Source organism: Spodoptera frugiperda, chromosome 3 (genome assembly GCF_023101765.2).
Source record: "Spodoptera frugiperda isolate SF20-4 chromosome 3, AGI-APGP_CSIRO_Sfru_2.0, whole genome shotgun sequence".
NCBI lineage: Eukaryota > Metazoa > Arthropoda > Insecta > Lepidoptera > Noctuidae > Spodoptera > Spodoptera frugiperda.
In genome coordinates this window covers 7,953,769-7,972,071 of record NC_064214.1, presented here as the reverse complement: position 1 = coordinate 7,972,071, position 18,303 = coordinate 7,953,769, and the positions used below count along the sequence as shown (strand labels likewise).

Sequence of the window (18,303 nt, the reverse complement as noted above, 5' to 3'; positions counted from 1 at the left end):
CCGCTAAATATAGTCAAAGCTAGGAAATAGTACTTAACACGTAGACCTTGGAACTAGATAGCTTTACAAGTTATAACTACAATAAAACAGCAGTTTTACGAGTGTTATTATTTATTGACGACATCTAGACCAACATCAGTTCCTCTATACAAAATATTGTTTCATTTAAAACCATTTCTTATGTTTACTACACCTCAATTCCTCCATCCGCTCCCACGCAATCTAATACCAACTTTATACAGACACAATAAGGTCGAATATTAGATACAATATCAGACTTTTTATAAACAAAAAAATATAACAAGAACAATACATTTTTGAGGAAGAAATGAAATAGGACTAGGATTCCATTTGGTATAATAATAACTTGACATAATGAAAATAAAGGTAAATAAATATTTCACAATAAATGGAATCCTATTAGATCTACAGACAACTATGATCGCCAGTTATTTATTAACTGCCGTACTCAGAGACATTTAATGATTTCTTAAACTATTCCTTAGTAACGATTTTGTTCCGAAAACAATTTCTAAGAACTGGGTTAAGTAACCATTAAATGACTACGAGTGCGGCGGTAATTATTGTTTAATTTTTGACTGATTGATTTAAGGCGCCTTCACAGTAGCGTTTGTTTAGCGTAGGCGTTCAATACATGTATGCGCAGCGTTCAATTGACTCCAGTACCCTTAGTACGAGTTTGCTTTACGTTTAAAGTAATCAAAACGAGAGCGCGTTAGGCGCTCTGATTGGTTGGTATATTCGAGCCGGCCAAACAGGGCCCTTAGTCTGCTATTACAATTGTGTCACAATGGTCGATCATTGAGCAGTGCGAGAGGGATGGAGCTATACAACCTACATAGCTCCGTCCCTCTTGCACTGCTCAGTGAACGACCATTCTGACACAATTGTAATAGCAGACTAAGGCCCCTGATGGCCGAACGAACTCATACCAAAAGCAAACTTATACTAAGGGTACATAGGAAACGACGCGACAACGCGACGTCTACGCCGCGTAGTTGCGGCGTCTGCGCTGCGTATACGTTTATCAAAAACCTACGCTGGACAAACGCAAGTAAAGGCGTTCTAACAAAATCATCAAAATTGACGTATGTGTATAAATATTCATGAAATAAAGCAAATATTTTTCACACATACGTCCAATTTGATAAGACTGCACCTTTACATGTATAGGACACTTCTATAAATTTATTTTGACTAGAAAGTACCAATATTGACTTTAATTCGTTCTATGAAGATCAAAGGAAAGGCTAATAGTTTAATACTAAGGAAGAATATGTGAATACACGTATGATTGGATTTTACATATTTATAATTATTCTCATTGGCTATTGTTAGTCATTCGTGTGGTAAGAGCCAATGAGAGCGTAGAAAGTTTCATTTTTCTATTTTCAAAACAAATATGTTCGTTTGAAAACACATTTAGGTGTCTTGAACTTAGGTCCACACGAAATATTAACAATATTGTATATGAAAATTCATTTTATACATATATTATTCATTTGCAGAATGATTTTTAAAATTACTTTGGCATTGAGTAAACTCTAACATTTGCAAATTTAATATGATTTAATGCCCAGAAACAATTTACGCTAATATACATAATATATATTTGGCAGTTCACTTGAACAAAGTTCGATAAACAATAATAAATACAATTTTAATCTGTGGAAAATGCAATTCAAATGCATTTTAAATAATTTTAATTTTAAAATCTTTTATGGAGCATCGGTTAGATCGGGTTCCTTTGACCCGTAAAAGAACAAAGCGTATATCGGTTTGTCATTGGTCTAAAAGTTTGGGTCAAAGTTACCCACAGGGTCAAAGAAACCCGATCTTACTTCATATATTTTTTGTAATGACAAAACAAACATAATCGGTGGACAGATAAAATAATAAAGATTAAAATGATGATTATAACAATAAATAAATCAACTTATCTACAAACTAAAGCTAACAAAGATTCATTTTAGGAATTATTTTACTTTTGAGGGAAACGACCAGATTTTTATGGTCCCATACATACATTTAGCTAACATACAAATATAATTAAATAAATTATAAACGTTTTTCATTCTTTTCGCAAGCTTATCACAGATTTACGTAATAAAGGAAGGAACACAGCCAATAGAACTTGACCAGTATCAAGAGCCTTACAAATATATAGTCATCTCTTTCACTCATAACCGTTCAAGCATATTGTTGTCTCGCTCTCGGTGCTGAACCTTAGGTCAAAGTATATTGGCTGTACTACAGATATTGTGATTACAATGTAGTTTATTTCTTTTTAAAACATAGCATTTATTGTAATGTTGGCTAAATAATCATTGCCAACATAACGATGCTACAGCTTGCCATTAAGCATATTTTGACTCAATGGCGCAACTGTTTATACAGTTAGAATTTCTAAATTAAAGAAGCGATATTATAATACTAGTAAATTTTGTATATTTTAAATTATAGTATATCATATTAAACAGAAAAAATAACACACAATTTTAGATAATAGTAATCTTAAGCTCTTTAAATAAATTGGCAACACTGAGGTTATTGTACAAAAAGGTTTACACACGGAATCTTATATGAAGTGTTACCCATTACTATTAAATTAGTATTGCCAGTGTTATAAAGTCCTGTTTAATAGACAATGATTAATAGAGTACCCATAATATTTTTTTGTGACACAAATTGGACTAAATTTAATTTTAATTTAGAAATACTGAGGGCTTACTAAGAGTTTGTTTTACATTAACGAGATCCAAACGTTATCACGTGTGGCGCTCTGATTGGCCTGCTCCAGTGAACCAACCAATCAAAAGGCTAAAAAGGCAGTAAAGTTTTGATCTCGTTGAACAAAAATCAAACTCGTACTAAGGGTACTGTTCATTACTAAAACGTACAAAATTTCTATACATACTTATTTCAAATTCCTGTCTATTATTTTTAAAGCGTGAACTGGCATTTTTAATGTCTACCATTTATTTAAAACTTCGCCACTAATGAAACAGCAGGTTGATATGTAATTTTGAAATCACTGTACATTGGCGGGACATCTAAAGTATTGATTAAAAAGAGTCTGTATCTAGTTAGGAATATATTGAAAGACATCTATTTTAAAAACCACGTTTTCACTACTTACAAAAGCTCAGAAAATGTGACACTTATTTTGATGTCCATAAGGACCAGTTTCGCCTACACCAATGAGAGACGGTTAGTTGAACTGAAACTCATATGATAGTGTAAAGCTGGTCCAATGTAAAAATAAAGTTTTGATGCAAAACGACAGCCAATTTCACAAAGCACGCACGAATTCAATTTCAGACTACAAATCTCGATGTTACATTAAAAAAACTAAACTTTTATAAAGACCCGTTTAATTCTATATTATAATAAAAGAAACGGGCCTAATAAAAGTGCTTAGCCATGTATGTAATGCTTCTATAAATATAAATAAATCAAGATGTCAGAGTAAACGAGACAGAATAGCTACTATCTCTTTCCTTCCTTCTCTATGAACCACAGTAATGGTGATATAAGTATTTTAGGAAATTGCAAGAAAGACTAAATCAACAGATACAAAATGCACCTTTAGGCATATTTTACAAAAGCACTACACACATGACATCCTAAATAAAATGTTGCCAGCCCAAAATTTAATTTAAGAACTAGCTACAAATGTTGCCACTATATACGCGGGATTCGAATATTAAATGTAGAAAATAATGGCCGGTATTTGGCCGTCCTCTACCGAAGTGCCGTTGTTGTTACCAGCAGCGTATGAGAATTGGAAAACGACTTTCTCACCGTTATTGCAGTCGACTGTTACCCACCGAAGGCCTTTTGTACCGTAGTAAGAATCGGTGCCCTGGAAAAAAGAATGGAATTAGATAATATACCTTTCTCATCTGATCTTTCGTACCTAAACAGCAGTTCATTGACTTGTGTAGCGTTCTGCTCTTTAGCTGAACGCTAGCGAAATAGTTATAACAGCAAAGGCAATAAATGAGATTGATATTAAGGGTGCTCTTCCGCCAGAGATGTGCTATGCTACGTTGCTGTGGTTGCGTTTGGCTTCCAGCTTATCAGTGAAAACGGTCACATAGTTTCACAGCTTAACTACTGTATCTTCGTAGCATAGCACGTCTCTGGTATAAAAGCACCCTAAGTGAAAGTAAACCTTAATTTATTTAAGTCAATCTCATCCAGGTGGCGGATTCAGTGAGTGATGGAGTGCAGTACATTGAGGATGTAATTCGAAGGTACCCTGAAAATGGCAAGCCTATGGAAGTGGAAGCCATGAAGATTTCTACTGGGAAATCCTCACCTCTTTGCAAGCTTCGTATTTACTTAAAAAGTATCGCTTTAGGCCCAAAAGCAATGGACTGGCCTTTTTTTAGTAGGGTCACTTCCCGCCGCCGGCCCGAAGCAATCTTTATTATGAACGAACAACCTTTTTGCGCGGGATTTTTTTTGCAATTATAAACAGTAACAGTGAGCGTTTTGGTCTTTCTGAGCTGAAGTGCTTTCTTCACACCCATCTGGGAATTAAAGAAAAGTAATGTGTATCAGTTCATTCTTTAAATCGACCTTACACACTAAGCTCATTGTTTTAAAGTTTAAAATCTAAAAACATAATTCACACATGTGATGAATTCTTTTTGATGACTGCTCAAAGATGCACAAACCTTTAATAGTGCGCAACTTTGCGCAAATCAATCATTATTGCGCAACTCTGCGCAATAGATATTGCAGACTCTTAAAAATTTATAATAATATAAATTAAATCATAAACCAAAATAAAACGAAACATAAACAAAATTTTGATACACTGGTACACATTTTTTCTTTAATCCCAATTTTATAATTTATTTCCATAGTATGTATTTAATGGTTATTGTACTGCTTAACAGAAGCATTAAATGCTTAGTCAAAAGTCCTTACCTTAAGTTTAGCACTGGCTATGTAGGAAGTGTTGGGTAGGATCTCCACCGGCTCCTTGAACATGGCGCGGAAAGTGTCGTCGGTACCGTCGCAGCATAAAGTCGTCGTGTTAGAACCACATACTTTTTTTGTCGCCAAATGGACAATCTGTAATATAATTTATATTTAAGTTTGCACGCCATTGGCACATAGATCTAAGTTATAGTTAAACTATTTAAATGTATAACTAACCTGTAAGTGCACCTCATACTCCGTCGGCCCGTAATACGACCCATACAGTCCAAAGCCGACGACAAAAATTCTCTGATCAACCGTAAACCTAATCCTATCAGTGGTTCCGCAGTATCCCCACCTAGAGTCTGTCTGGGGAAACCTGTTCACTGTCAGTTCTTTGCCAGTCATACAACATCTTGGGGCATCTAGGAACCCAACATTGGGTTTAGGATTCACAGTAAAGTATAGGAACAGCTGTACTATCTCCCGGTCATCCAGGAGACCACTTTGCGCAGGACCCATTGCAAATTCTTTTACCGACATTAGAGGAAATCTGATGGCGTTGAATGCTCTTCCAAGTACCATCCTTTGGTTGGAAGGCGTAACTGGTAACTGTCTTCTTATGCATTCAGCTTCCGACCAGCGGATCACTGCTGAGAAGATTTTAGCCTCTCTGATGCGGAGAGTATCCCTGGGGAAAAGAAAAATACATAATAAATAATGTGTTGAAGGGGGATGTCTAAAGTAATATCGGCGACGGCGGCTTCACCGAAATTTTCGGTGACCTAACTGTGATATGACGCGATCCTTAAGGTGCTTGCTAAGCATGGGGATTATGGCAACATACCCTTTTCTTCCATTTACCGTCGTCTTCAAAGCCCGCAAAACGCGATTCCTATAACTACTTCAAATGCTCCAAATCCATCCCAAACCAAATCAACAATGCGCTTATTATTCCTGAAATACTTACACTAGTATCCATTTCAGTAACAAAAACACAAACAGTGCATATAGCACAAATACCCAGTAACAAAGATTATAAATATTATACACACATTCATTCCAAGAAATAAAAAATTATGAAAATGCAAGTGTGAATATAAACAGAATTCTATAATTAGAATTTTTCACAGAAATATGGATATATTCACAAACTTCTCAGATATTTTTGTAAACACTTTTTCGAAGAAACAATTAGGCAGTTGTCCCACCGGCAACGATGAACGAGTAACGAGTAGAGCTAGAACTAGAAACGAGTTAAGCGAGACGTGGCGACCGAGTGTGTAGTTCTGATATTTGTGTAGCTCGGCTAACGAGTGTGCGAGTGAGGCGGGCGATTACTCGCACTACGATACGCACTGTAGAGAAATGACCACTGGTTGCTCGCTCGGCGTTTGTTTTAATCGCTTGGCGAGTGTCGCCGAGCGAGTGTTATCTTTCATAGCTCTTGTCGCTCAGCGACAAACTAGTGAAGCGAGCACTCGCCGGCAGTGTGAACAGTCAGCGATCAACTATTTGTATATGCATCTCTTTTGTTTACACGGAAAGTATATCTATTGCACGTTTCTTGAGCGAGAAAATAGCCGATAGTTAGTCGTTCACTCGCCGTTGGTGGGACAACTGCCTTAGATAATGTTCATCTTCTGAATTCAATGAATCGCATTTTCATTTCATTATAAAATAATTTGGTAAATAGACAAATGGCTTTGTTCGACAATATTGTTTGAAACCTATAATTGATGACCAATTACCCTTTCATTTAAAATGATTCAGTAGTCATATGACCTAATTGGATATTACTTGTCTGTCCATGAAAGAAGGAATGCTTTTGTAAGAAAGTTTTATTTAACTTATTGTTTATTAAGCATGTGATATATATATTTTTTTCTTTAAAGATTTGAACTGGTTGTATGTTAATTTTGATTTGTTGCTATAGAAATGTTAAAACAATTATCACCAATGCTTAAATTACTTAACAAGTTGGAATAAGATCAATAACCTTTTCAATTTTAGTCAACGATTCAATGTCAGATTGAATCAATAACAAACTTCTTCAATGACAACAGCATTGGTATTTCAGCTTTATAATACACTTTTTTGAGAAGAAATAAACTAAAAGAATATTATTTTTCCAATATTTAACAGGAACATACCTTTCTAAAACTGCATTTAATGTGTCTTGATCAATATCAGTAAAGCCTTCAGCATTTAATGCATCAGCAGTATTCTTATCTATAATTTCCAAACACAGAGCTGCCAATTGTGGCTCATCAAACAACCGAGCTTGAGTTAATAACAGGAATGCATTGTCAGTTCCCAGATTACTCTTTAAAAAATCAACACAATGCTCCTCCAGTGCAGCCACAGCATACTTCTTGGCAGTATACAGTGTAGTCATCACACTCTCCGGCCCAATCTGCACCTCGTCCGAGTATAGGAACTTTAACAAATGGAGGAAGGCTGCGGGCTCCACATCAGGCAGCTCTACCTCATCCGACTTGGTGGCCAGCACTCCGTTGAACATGGCGTCGAACACCGCGCTGCCCACGGACAGCACGAACTTGTGCGCCGGTATCACTTGCTGGTTGGCGTCTTTGCCGACGATGAAATGCACGTCACTCAGAATTTCATTGTTAAAGAGGAACGACAGTCGTTCCTTGACGGTCGTCTTCGTCGCCTGCCAGTTGTGCAGGCGGCCGCCAGTGTTATTAATTGGTTGGGGATTCTCTATCGCAACAGACGAGGCTGGCTCGCTCACTTCTCCGTTGTCTTCCTCCTGTATTTGCCCGAGCTGCCGCGCCTGCTGGTTGGACGGCAGCATGTTCTGCGGCGGTGGCTCATCTCCACCACCTCCATCGTCTAGCCTTATGTTAAGTAATCTATTAACTATATCGTTTTTAGAACCAGATGCCATAACGCGCGGATTTTCAATTATCACACATTACACAAAGCGCTGGCGTGCCCGAAACAAGTCGTTTATGTTTGAAACTGATGTGTAAATATAAAATGTGGGTGTGAGATACAATTTGAAGAGATTTGTTGTAGTAATTAGCCTCAATTGTTGTTTATCACAGTACTGAGATGTTTCGAACAATTTTTGACGTATGACAGCAAAATTCAGGTATTGCTAGAGTGAGAAAAGTCAATCCTATTGAATGAGGTTTTTGTGGCAGTTTTGGTAGATTTTATTTTAGTGGTTAGTGCAAAACAGAACTGCAAAATGTTTGCGTAAGGTCAAGTAAAATTTTACCACTCGACCGTGTAAGTGGCATACACAAAGCACGCCTTTCCGCTAACAAGCTCCGTCTAAATCTGTAGAAAATATTTCGGATTGCTAATTCGACATCGACAGACACGTTTAATATTATAATTGTTTTTAATATTATTTCATAAGTTAATAAACACATCGACAAAATTAAATCTGAAGTCTGAAAATAGTGCATAAGCACAGGTAGAGGGCGGTGCGCAAAGGTTTGACGATGGCAGCTTGAGCGCTCTTGCGCATGATGATATCCTCCTTAATATTATAAATACAAAATGTTGCCTGTTTGCCGTTTTGAAAAACGGCTGAAGGGATCGAGATGAAATTTGGAACAGGGGTAGATTATGTAAGTTTGTATGACAAATGTTTCGATTCTTGATTGATTCACAGACTACGTAGATACCTAGGTAGTCAGTCCACTGTCCATATCATTAAAATTACGTACTGCAGATTACTACAAGTACCAGTTAGCCTATGCTCATGGATAATGGACAGACTACGTAGATACCTACGTAGTCAGTCATTAAGATTACTGCTGATTAATCCTTGTACCTACTTAAATGCCAGTTAGCCTATTGGCAGGAGTGCCTATTGAAATGTTCAGGATAGAGCTTTAGCACCTAAGGCTAGGTGTAAGGTAGTAGGCTCACCCCTTTTGAATTTGATCTTCGATCAGTCTCTTATCACATCGTTACTTTTTTTTTAATTACCAAGGCGTTTTTATTAATTCATGCTAGAGATTATGATTATATTTGAGTTAGGTACCTATGTAGGCGATAGATCTTAAAGCTAACTTATATTCTACAGCATTTAAATCAACAGCTAGATAGGTACTTGATTTCTAAGCAGGTAAGTAAAGTGATGGCCTACTGAAGATGTAAGGTAGAAGTAAAGTAAAGTACTTATAACATTACGGGCCTGTACAAAGTTGGGGCGCGTGTCACACAAAGATATGGCGGGCACGGGAGTTTTATTACCGCGGAAACTGCGCTCACTCGCCACTCGCCACGCACAGCCCTACAAATCTTCTAACAAGACCAATGACACTTTGAAACTTTAAATTTCATTTTAAATTATTACATTGATTACTTAATTTTAATGTACTTTTGTAATAAAACAATGAATTTATAAATCTGGGAATTCATATAGTATTTAAATACAGAATAGTATAAAGCATAAATAAAAAATAACAAATTCCCCCAGACGGGAGCACGCATACATAATTCCCCTCGTTTACAGAACAATAACGAGATGTTGCAAATAATTTGCATACTCATTTAATTAGCCAAAACTATCTGTTCTCCGTTCTATGGCGTTTCTCGTACGTCATGAAGGGCACGCACGCGCGCAACGGTCGATTCAGCTACAGGTGCTGGCCCGGCAGTCGAACCGTCGCCGTCTACCACGCAACACCGTACAGCCCTCGGCTGCCTGCAGGCAAACAAGGCGAGACCGACTATGACAGACTGATCAATCAAAAACCATTCTAAACTTAACGAAACGCTTTCAAACAACTAAACAGGCTGTTACAATAGTGATAGCAAACGTTGCCTCAACAAAACTGATTGCGTTTACAAATTCAACAGGCGCCACAACATTTCGTGATTATGACTAGTGTAAATAATCTTTAAAGTTTAAATATTAATGGTTGTCTTGTTTTCTCTACTGTTGTTATAACGCGTTGTCTGTTCGTCTATAGACTTGTGTGAGATCTAAGTGTTCACTTGTATAAATAATGTTGTTTCCCTTGTTGTTGATCTTGAACTGTATGTTACCTGCGTACGATCGCGTAGTGACTGTGACATAATTCTATTATAATATGAATACGATTAAGTAAAGGTGAGTTGACAATCGATATTTTTACGACATGTAGTAAAATTATAAACAAAAACACACAGCCCACATGCTGGCTATTTTTACGTGGTAGGTACATACATAGATGATGGCGTAGGTACTGTATTAATAAATTAGCGGGATCGTGTGGCAGTGTCCAATGAGGCAGAGATATTAGGTGCTTACATAACGATATAATGTATAATTAAAATAGACCTTTACATGAAATCACGTTTAGAATCTCCCATTACTAGTGGACATTATTTACTCACAGTAAATAGCACCCACGTACAGAAGGAATGTATTTAACACAAAGGTCACATCGTTAATTCTTCTAGCATCCTTATTAGCGCATAAATTGTGAGATAAAATGTAACTCTAGTGTTTACTGTCCACAATATAAACATAGTCTAGAAAGCTCGAGAGAAACTCCCTGCTTTTCAAATGAGGGTGGGTTGTTGCTTGTTGCTGTAACAAATTGTACTATTGACTTGTCTTAAGGTCTATTTAACGATAGATTAAGATCTTATCTCCTAAACTGATACTTTTTATTGCCAACTGCCATTTAGGTTCTAATCTTTGTAGGTACCTACTTGAATAAAAGTTTGAAGAATTCTAATCAAGACTGGTGTACTATGTACCCCATTCCTGAAAGTCATTGATTGATTTAAGCGTAGGTTAAATATATACAAATAATATGATGAACTACGTATTAAAACTTAGGTTTAAACTCTTGTCAGTCTAGTAAAATAGACATTGTAGGTACCTGCTTATAAAAAAATCCTGCTACACGTACCTATATGCCTTGGCTAGAAACACATCGAGGATAAACACCGCCCCTGAGATGACCCACTGACCAAAAATATTGCGCCGATATCAGTAGTCATAACAATTATTGCAGGGTGATTGTTCAAAAACATTATCAACCCAAAGTTAACAATTTATACTGTCGATTAATAGGTTCATACAAATTCCTTTTGTTAAAACTATTTTGCGTAACGTTTCAACTATGTAGGTTGCATTAATTATAATTTTATTCTGGTCACCTAGTCAAGTCATTGGATGATATTCTCGCTCAATAAACGGGTATATGGTAAATAGAGTTTAAAAAAAGGAGACATAAACTCACACCTGTCTCTCATAGGGAAAGGCAGTGACAATGCAACGCCAATTGCTACGAATCTTACATACCTCTTTCGGTTTATCAACAGTCATCAGTCTTTTTATGCATGCTCGTCGGTTAAGGGCACTGTTTATTTGGCCCTTCTTTAATGTATCACCAATTTGGTCGCTATACATACATAAATGTAAAGAAAATATATGTGTTAGGTTTGTAACTTAAGTAAGGACCTAAGTTGACTATTTGTTTCAGATATAAGAAATGATGCTGAGCCCAAAGATTCAGCGGTCGGTTCGTGTGAACGATGGTCAGCTGTTAGCCCTGTCTGATAGGGCGCAGTATGACCACTCACAGGTTTGTTTATATGTTTTTTTTATATTCGAAATGTGTCGCCTGGTGGTAACCGATGATACGGCCTACAATGGAGCACGCCTACCTATAAGCACTTGTGCCTTGAAGACACCCAGACCCTTCCAGAAACATTAATTCTGGTTAGCACTCTTTAGAATTAGAATCAGTTATAACAAAAACTATTGACTTGGAAATTTTTAATTGATAAAAATAAAGATAAAATGTTTTTTTTTTAAAGAAACTTGTTGCCTTTAAGTACTTATTTTTATTTACAAATACAAATATTACTTTGTAATTCATCTACCTATCTATGTTTATGTATTGTTTCAAAAATACAGTTCTTTTCATATATTATTTGTTCACAGACTGGCTATCTACACAAACGGAGCTCTGACAACACAAAATGGCAGCTAAGATGGTTCATCCTCTATCAGGTTAGTAGATTGATTATTTTTCTATTAATTTCAGTGTATTTTGGTATGCCACACTACATAGGTAAGTGGATTTTTTAAAATGTGTATAAGCCGACGAAGCGATTTCAGATTCGGATTGGACCTGATGAAATATTATTTAGATAGGTACCGTTCTTGACAAAAGTAGAAATTATTTATTTCAAATACCTAGATCAGGAAGGCACTTTCGAAAGTCAAAGCAAGTATAGCTAATTAATATTAAAAATGTCTGCCAGTCGCGTTAGTTCTCTAGTGAAGCTGTTTGCTCATTAGGAAAATGTAGGGTTCTATAGAGAAGAATCAAGCTAAAAACTCCATACGGTAACTCTTTTTCAATGCAAGCGTTCACAATACACTCCGGTTGATTACATGTGAGGCGGTGGTATCAACTATGTGAGAACGATATACTTAGCACTAATATTCAGTGCCGAGAGCATAAGTACACATTTCAGTAGAGGCTGTATTGTACCTGCTATTTTACTATAGATAGTATTAGGTGCCACAAATCAGATATGCAATCAAGCATTGTTGATGATGCAGTCCGTACGATGCGGATCAGTGGACGCAGTTGTAAGAGTTTCTATACAAGACATACTAAAATTCGTTGCGTGCGGTGCATGTGATGCGTACGATGCGGGCCTGTGGACGCGTACCTTTTTAGTCCTCTGTCTAGCCCCTTAGGAAATAAAAGACGAACGCGGATAAACTTCTTGGTTACATTGTAACTGCTGGAAATATGAAATGCATTTTCTTTTTGCTACAGTTCTCTACCATTTGACATTTTAAAGTGATTTCTATGAAGGTATTTTCTAGTGGAAAATTGTTTTGTGCACGCGGTACTAATTCAAGTAGGTATCCGAGTACCTACCTAGGTAATACCTACTTTACGAGACGTTGACCTTTTGAGTTATGTTAGGACTTAAACTGAACTGCAGCAGAAATCAAAATGTCACGATTTTATTTTTAGCTTTTATTCTTGTCAAACAAATTATTAGACGTAGTTACACTCTGCGCTCTGGAGCTGCGGACTACGTAGCGGGTTTACTGGGGCTCCAGCTCGAAAAGCAGGAGAAGGAACGGGGTGGTTTTTAGTCAGTAAGAGTCTGACACTCTCTTTCGCCTCGCCCAAGGCGGGAGAAATCATTGGATGATTTTCCCCCTCAAAAAAAAGGTACACTCTGCACTGCACTGTGCACGAAAATGTAGGTCTATTCAAATGAACATTTGTCGATACTAACTTTAAATTAGTATAAAGATACATTTACATGTATTGGTACTTGGCGTACAGGAGAGGTATTGGGAGATTGTGGCGGGCTAGTCCCAAAAAAATGCAAGTCTGATAACTTGTGTATCAATGCTTTACTCGAAATATAAGACATGATAATAATATGACATCATCTTCCCCACTGAATCTATAAGCTCCTGTATAAAGCCATTCTCGTTTAAAGAACACCAAGCCAATAAGCGCATTATTAGTTCAGAAGCACTTTTAAACTTACAAAGATCTCCCTTTATGTGAAAAGTAGGCTTTGTTGCAAAATGGACTTAATACTATTGAAAATAAGATCCGATATTTAGTTATAAGTGGATTATCGTTCCTCGGAGGAGTCTTTGGAGGGACAGATGGATTATATGTCTAGTGAGACACGATCGGAGTGCATTCAAGCGAGTTCAGAGGGACTGGGAGGGATTGTGGTGCCCGTAAAGCCTGTCGCATGGTTTCCAATCAATTAGGCGAGACAGAAACATATATTGATCGCAGATATTTGTTCCAGACTGAGAGTTGACTGCCTCGTTGGCTGATTGGTTGCAAGTGCGACTGCCGGGCAAGGGGTCTCGGGTTCGATTCCCGGGTCGGACGAAGTATTACTGGGTTTTTTTCGGTTTTTCGAAAATTTCTCAGTGGTAGCACGGAGTCCGGAAATGTGCCTGGTATATGGCAATAGGCTCACCACCTATTACATGGGACTTACAGCATAAATTGTGAAATGTGGGTGTACATTGGCATTATGTGCCATAAGCGTGACGTTATAAAAAAAATATTTGTTCCAGATTCCATAGATTTTAAGTTGATTCTCGCTTAAGTTTTTATCCTCGAATTACATAAATAAAACAACTTCATACCTATTTACAAAGTTCATAATACCAATAGCTACTCGTGTGGCCCTCGTGCCGGCCCCGTGTCGTCGTCGTGCCGGCACCGTGCCGCCCCCGTACCGTCCCCGTGTCGTTTCCGGCATTATACACGTTCCATTTCCCGAGGAATGTTCTCGCGAGGATTTCCCCTGCGTTACAAGTTAGATAAAATGTCTCTACACGCGTATTTACTTTTTATGCCGTCTCTTCGTACGGTAGTCAAAGCGAATGGCTGCGCATACTTACCTAAATTAAAGTCTCGTGGGAGACTTTACGCTTTAATCCTTAAAGGGGTCGGCAGAAGAATATCAAGGTAAAAGTAAGCTATGTGTGTGTAGTCATATTACCTATACTTACGTGTTTTTTTTAAACTGCGTCTTCCTAGTGTGGACTAGGATTTTCTTCTGTGTCGTAGGTGTGTTTACAAACATACAATTTCACATACTCATGACACCCAGACCCGAAACAAAAAATTGTGGATCACACAAAAACGTGTTTTTTTCGGGTTTTGGAAAGTTCTCAGCAATATATGTATATAAAAAAAAAAAAAAAAAAAGCTATGTTATGTTAAAACGAAAATCTGGAAATGTAACTAGTTGTCGTTACAAGCAGAAAGTAGGACGGTCGGTAGCTCTGTCATAAGTTATTCATTTAGCTGATGTCTTTGAGAGAGCTTCTTGTAGGGGTTAGTCTTAAACTTGTATTGTGTCTTGTTATTTATAAGTTATTTTGACTTTTTTTCTTTAAAATGTAGGTAAACTAGTTAAGAAATTATAGCCCTTTTTAACCCTAAAGGTAAAGGCAGAGGTGCATATCAATCCGGAGTTGCGGATAACATAACGGGTTACCGGGGTTCCGGCTCAAAGCAGGAGTAGGAACGGGGTGGTTTTTAATCAGTAATAGTCAGAAATTCCTTCTAACCTCACCAAAGACAGGAGAAGTCATTGGATGATTTTCCCCTATCAAAAAAGAGGTGCATATAATTATGAAATTATTAGTAACCTGTAAGATCAGGTAATCTTACAGGCTTGTTTACAGGCTTAAACAATAAAATAAATACCTACAGCTGTGACAAAATTTCGATTTTTTTCTATCGAAGTAGTACCTATAGGGTTGAGAATCTTGCCACGTTTTGTTATTTAACAACATTGTCAAAGCATATAGAGTACTGGCAACATATTAAACGGACGATTACTTAGTCGATTGGCAACCTTTTGCTGAGTGGGCCAAAATGAAAAGCACACAGCGGGAGCCCATTCAATTAAGAAGCGTACGATGTGACGACAATATTATGTTTTGTATTCATAAAAATGTTATGGCATTGCTTTTCCTGTTTTCCAAAGAGTAAAGTGAAGGCGTGATCACGGTGGAGTAAAATACTTGAATATCAAGCCGCGGGTGTCGTAAGAGGCCACATAAATTAATCTATTATATAAAAATAAGTCGGGTTTTCCTTCCTGACGCTATAACTCAACGCACTAACCGATTTCCACGGTTTTGCGTTGGAAAGGTATATAGCAAAGAAATTTCAGAAAAATATTCAAGAGAAAATCAGGAAAACGGCTATATTATTTCACATACAGCCCCATCTCTGATACAAAAATAAGCGAAGCCATCTAGTAGCGAAACGGAGTTCGCCGGGTTTGCTAGTTAATAATAAAATCCTTTATTTGTTTTATCCAAAATAATACATTACATAATCCCACCAAATTGTTAAGACTGATAAGAAATTACACATTTGACAAGGACCAGCCAGCGCTCTGTAGATAAACCTTAACTTTTTTTAAACAGCTATCTGATCATCCATCCGATCTACCATCCGAGCGCAATATCCAATAGCGGTTACCGTATTTTTGCCCACCAGATGGCACTAGTGTGGACCTCTCGTCTTTCGTCCAATAGGGAATTAGCTAATATCACACGATTGGCCGTTCAATATTTGACGGCAGCAGTGATTGGATAATAAAACTTAGTACATTTGCGTCATCTGGTGACCAAAAGTAACTACGGTAGCCCAAATTATGGCAAACTTTTGTCATTTAGTGGAGGAGCCCTAACCGTGGAGTAGTGGTAAGCCCTAGTTGAGTGTCATATCACGAGCTATAGATGTAGTTATGTATATCAATATATCAATCTTCAGCTTTTTATTTCCAAATTGAAACCTTTCCAATCCCTAGGACTGGGCTCACACGAAAGACCTAAGTCAGTCGCAAGTATGACCATTAAAACTATATTTTTTGTTGACAGAACATGTTGTTCTACTACGAGTCGGAGAACAACACGCGGCCCACCGGCGTGCTGATGCTGGAGGGCTCCTACTGCGAGCGACTCAGCAAGGCGCCCATGGAGAGGAATGCTTCTGTAAGTCACCTTTTATTTCCCAAAGGAATTTTCTATAAAAACGTATTTAGTTGCACACAGAGGTCAGACAGTAGCGGTCTTTGATATTCACCTATGAAGCGTGGAAATTATGACATACCTTCCTTTAACATTAGAATTTAAGACGGGATAATTACTGATAATTATCTACCAAGGAATTCAATAAAAGGTTTATTGGCTATTATAATTTAATTATTTAATACAGAAACGACTATACATAGCGTGGCGCTTCTAGTATCCGTGGGTTGAAAGTAAAATGAAGTATTTATTTTGTTTATCTTAAATTAAATATTTAATTATATTATAGCGAATAAACCTTTTAAACATTCAGTTTTCACCAGTTATGTATGACTGACACGTTACCAAAGAGAAGCAGAGCGCATAAATTCCAGACTTCTTTCTACATTAACATTAGAACTTAAGACGAGATATTTACCATGTTTATTAATGTCTATGAGTTTCCGATATTTCGGCACTGTTGCAAGCGCCATGATCACGGATGAACTGGAGTATATACGGGTGGATGTTTATGAGCAGACAAATCGGTCTACCCTCTTTCTAGTTCGTTTTTTACTTAGCGGTGTCGTTAGCATCATAGACATTAATAAACATGGTAAATATCCCGTCTCAAATTCTAATGAAAGTGTTAGTGACCATGTCAGTTTAAAAACTTATAATACTTTGTAGAGGAGACCCATAACCGGACTATCAAGGGCTGCTGTCTGTTGATCTATGTTACTTGTTCCATAATACGGCAAATTATTCACAAACACATACATACATAGGCACATTGTTATGTAATGTCGGCATGGCGGATCACAACCCTGTCTAATAATAATTTAGTTTAGTAATTAGTTGGCATTGTTTCACACAGTTTGCGGGGAGGTACTCCGTGAGATTCGATCGATGATCCCTACATTGCAGAGATTTGTTTGTTCATTACAAATCGTCAATTTGACTTATTTGCGTGTATTATACTGTCTGAATAGACCTGGGGGCCTAGTCTAATTCAACGAAAAACGAAGTTTCGTTCGAAATTTTGCAGATTGCATACTACAATTTATTGCGAAATTTTGTGAACAACAATGAACGAATTAAATGTAGATAAATAAATAAGTTTTGGTATGAAATTAAAAATAAAACGTTATTCTATTAGTAAATCAATAAAAGTTACGGCCGAAAATTAAACGAAACTTCGGATTCGAGAACCGGAGTAGGCCCCCTGGTCTCTTGTTCCGTGTTATGAAATTATAAGTGCATTACGGACGTTTTGGGGTTAGGAATTTGAGGATTGTTGGGGATTTGGAGATTGGGACCTAGGCGGGCCTCCCGTTTCGGAGCTGCGGACAATGTAACAGGTTACCGGGGCTCCAGCTCAAAGGAGGAGGAGGACACTAACACATCACACACATCCAATGACTTCTCCCGCCTCACCCAAGGCGGGAGAAGTCATTGGATGATTTCCCCTCTAAAAAAAAGACCCTCCCATTTTTAAGCATCGTGTCTTATTTTCCATATAATAACCAGATTGTAATTTTCAGTTCTGCTTCGTGATATCATATCGCCGTGAGAGTCAGCGGCAGTATGAGCTGCGGGCTGCTTCTGAAGTGGACTGCGTGCACTGGGTCGACGCTATACGAGAAGCCAGGTAAGTGGAAGATATTCAAATTGTACCAGCTTTCTGGTGAAAGTACCAGAAAACTAGTATGTTGTAAAATATACAGGTTTATAAGGCAGACGTGGACTTTCTTTCCAGTACGATTTTCGCCAAGTTAAAAAAAAGCGTTGCGATACGATTTTATAAGGAGTTAATG

At 37.4% G+C, this 18,303-nt stretch overlaps 2 protein-coding genes across 11 annotated transcripts in view; one reads left to right on the top strand and one right to left on the bottom strand.

Moving 5' to 3' along the window:
* Positions 1 to 93: 93 nt before the first annotated feature.
* On the bottom strand, positions 94 to 8,104 carry LOC118273815 (BTB/POZ domain-containing protein 2). 2 transcript variants are annotated; one of them, XM_035590955.2, is made up of 5 exons: positions 7,110 to 8,104; positions 5,194 to 5,647; positions 4,963 to 5,109; positions 4,346 to 4,559; positions 3,748 to 3,886 (listed from the first exon to the last, which is right to left on the bottom strand). In XM_035590955.2, the coding sequence occupies exons 1-4, from the start codon at positions 7,868 to 7,870 to the stop codon at positions 4,365 to 4,367; spliced, it is 1,557 nt and encodes a 518-aa protein (XP_035446848.1). In that variant the 5' UTR covers positions 7,871 to 8,104; the 3' UTR covers positions 3,748 to 3,886; positions 4,346 to 4,364. The 2 variants fall into 2 exon arrangements, with proteins under 2 accessions (XP_035446851.1, XP_035446848.1); XM_035590958.2 differs by lacking the exon at positions 4,346 to 4,559 and having other exon boundaries at positions 94 to 3,886; positions 7,110 to 8,093.
* Positions 8,105 to 9,613: 1,509 nt separating this feature from the next.
* Positions 9,614 to 18,303, top strand: part of LOC118273812 (ras-specific guanine nucleotide-releasing factor 1) — a 55,376-nt gene continuing 46,686 nt past the window's right edge. For all 9 annotated transcript variants that reach the window (XM_035590952.2, XM_035590947.2, XM_035590951.2 and 6 more), the window contains exons 1-5: positions 9,614 to 10,057; positions 11,424 to 11,525; positions 11,888 to 11,956; positions 16,358 to 16,471; positions 18,031 to 18,137. In XM_035590952.2, the coding sequence (XP_035446845.1) occupies positions 11,433 to 11,525; positions 11,888 to 11,956; positions 16,358 to 16,471; positions 18,031 to 18,137 (383 nt within the window). In that variant the 5' untranslated portion in view covers positions 9,614 to 10,057; positions 11,424 to 11,432. The remainder of the gene's footprint in view (positions 10,058 to 11,423; positions 11,526 to 11,887; positions 11,957 to 16,357; positions 16,472 to 18,030; positions 18,138 to 18,303) is intronic.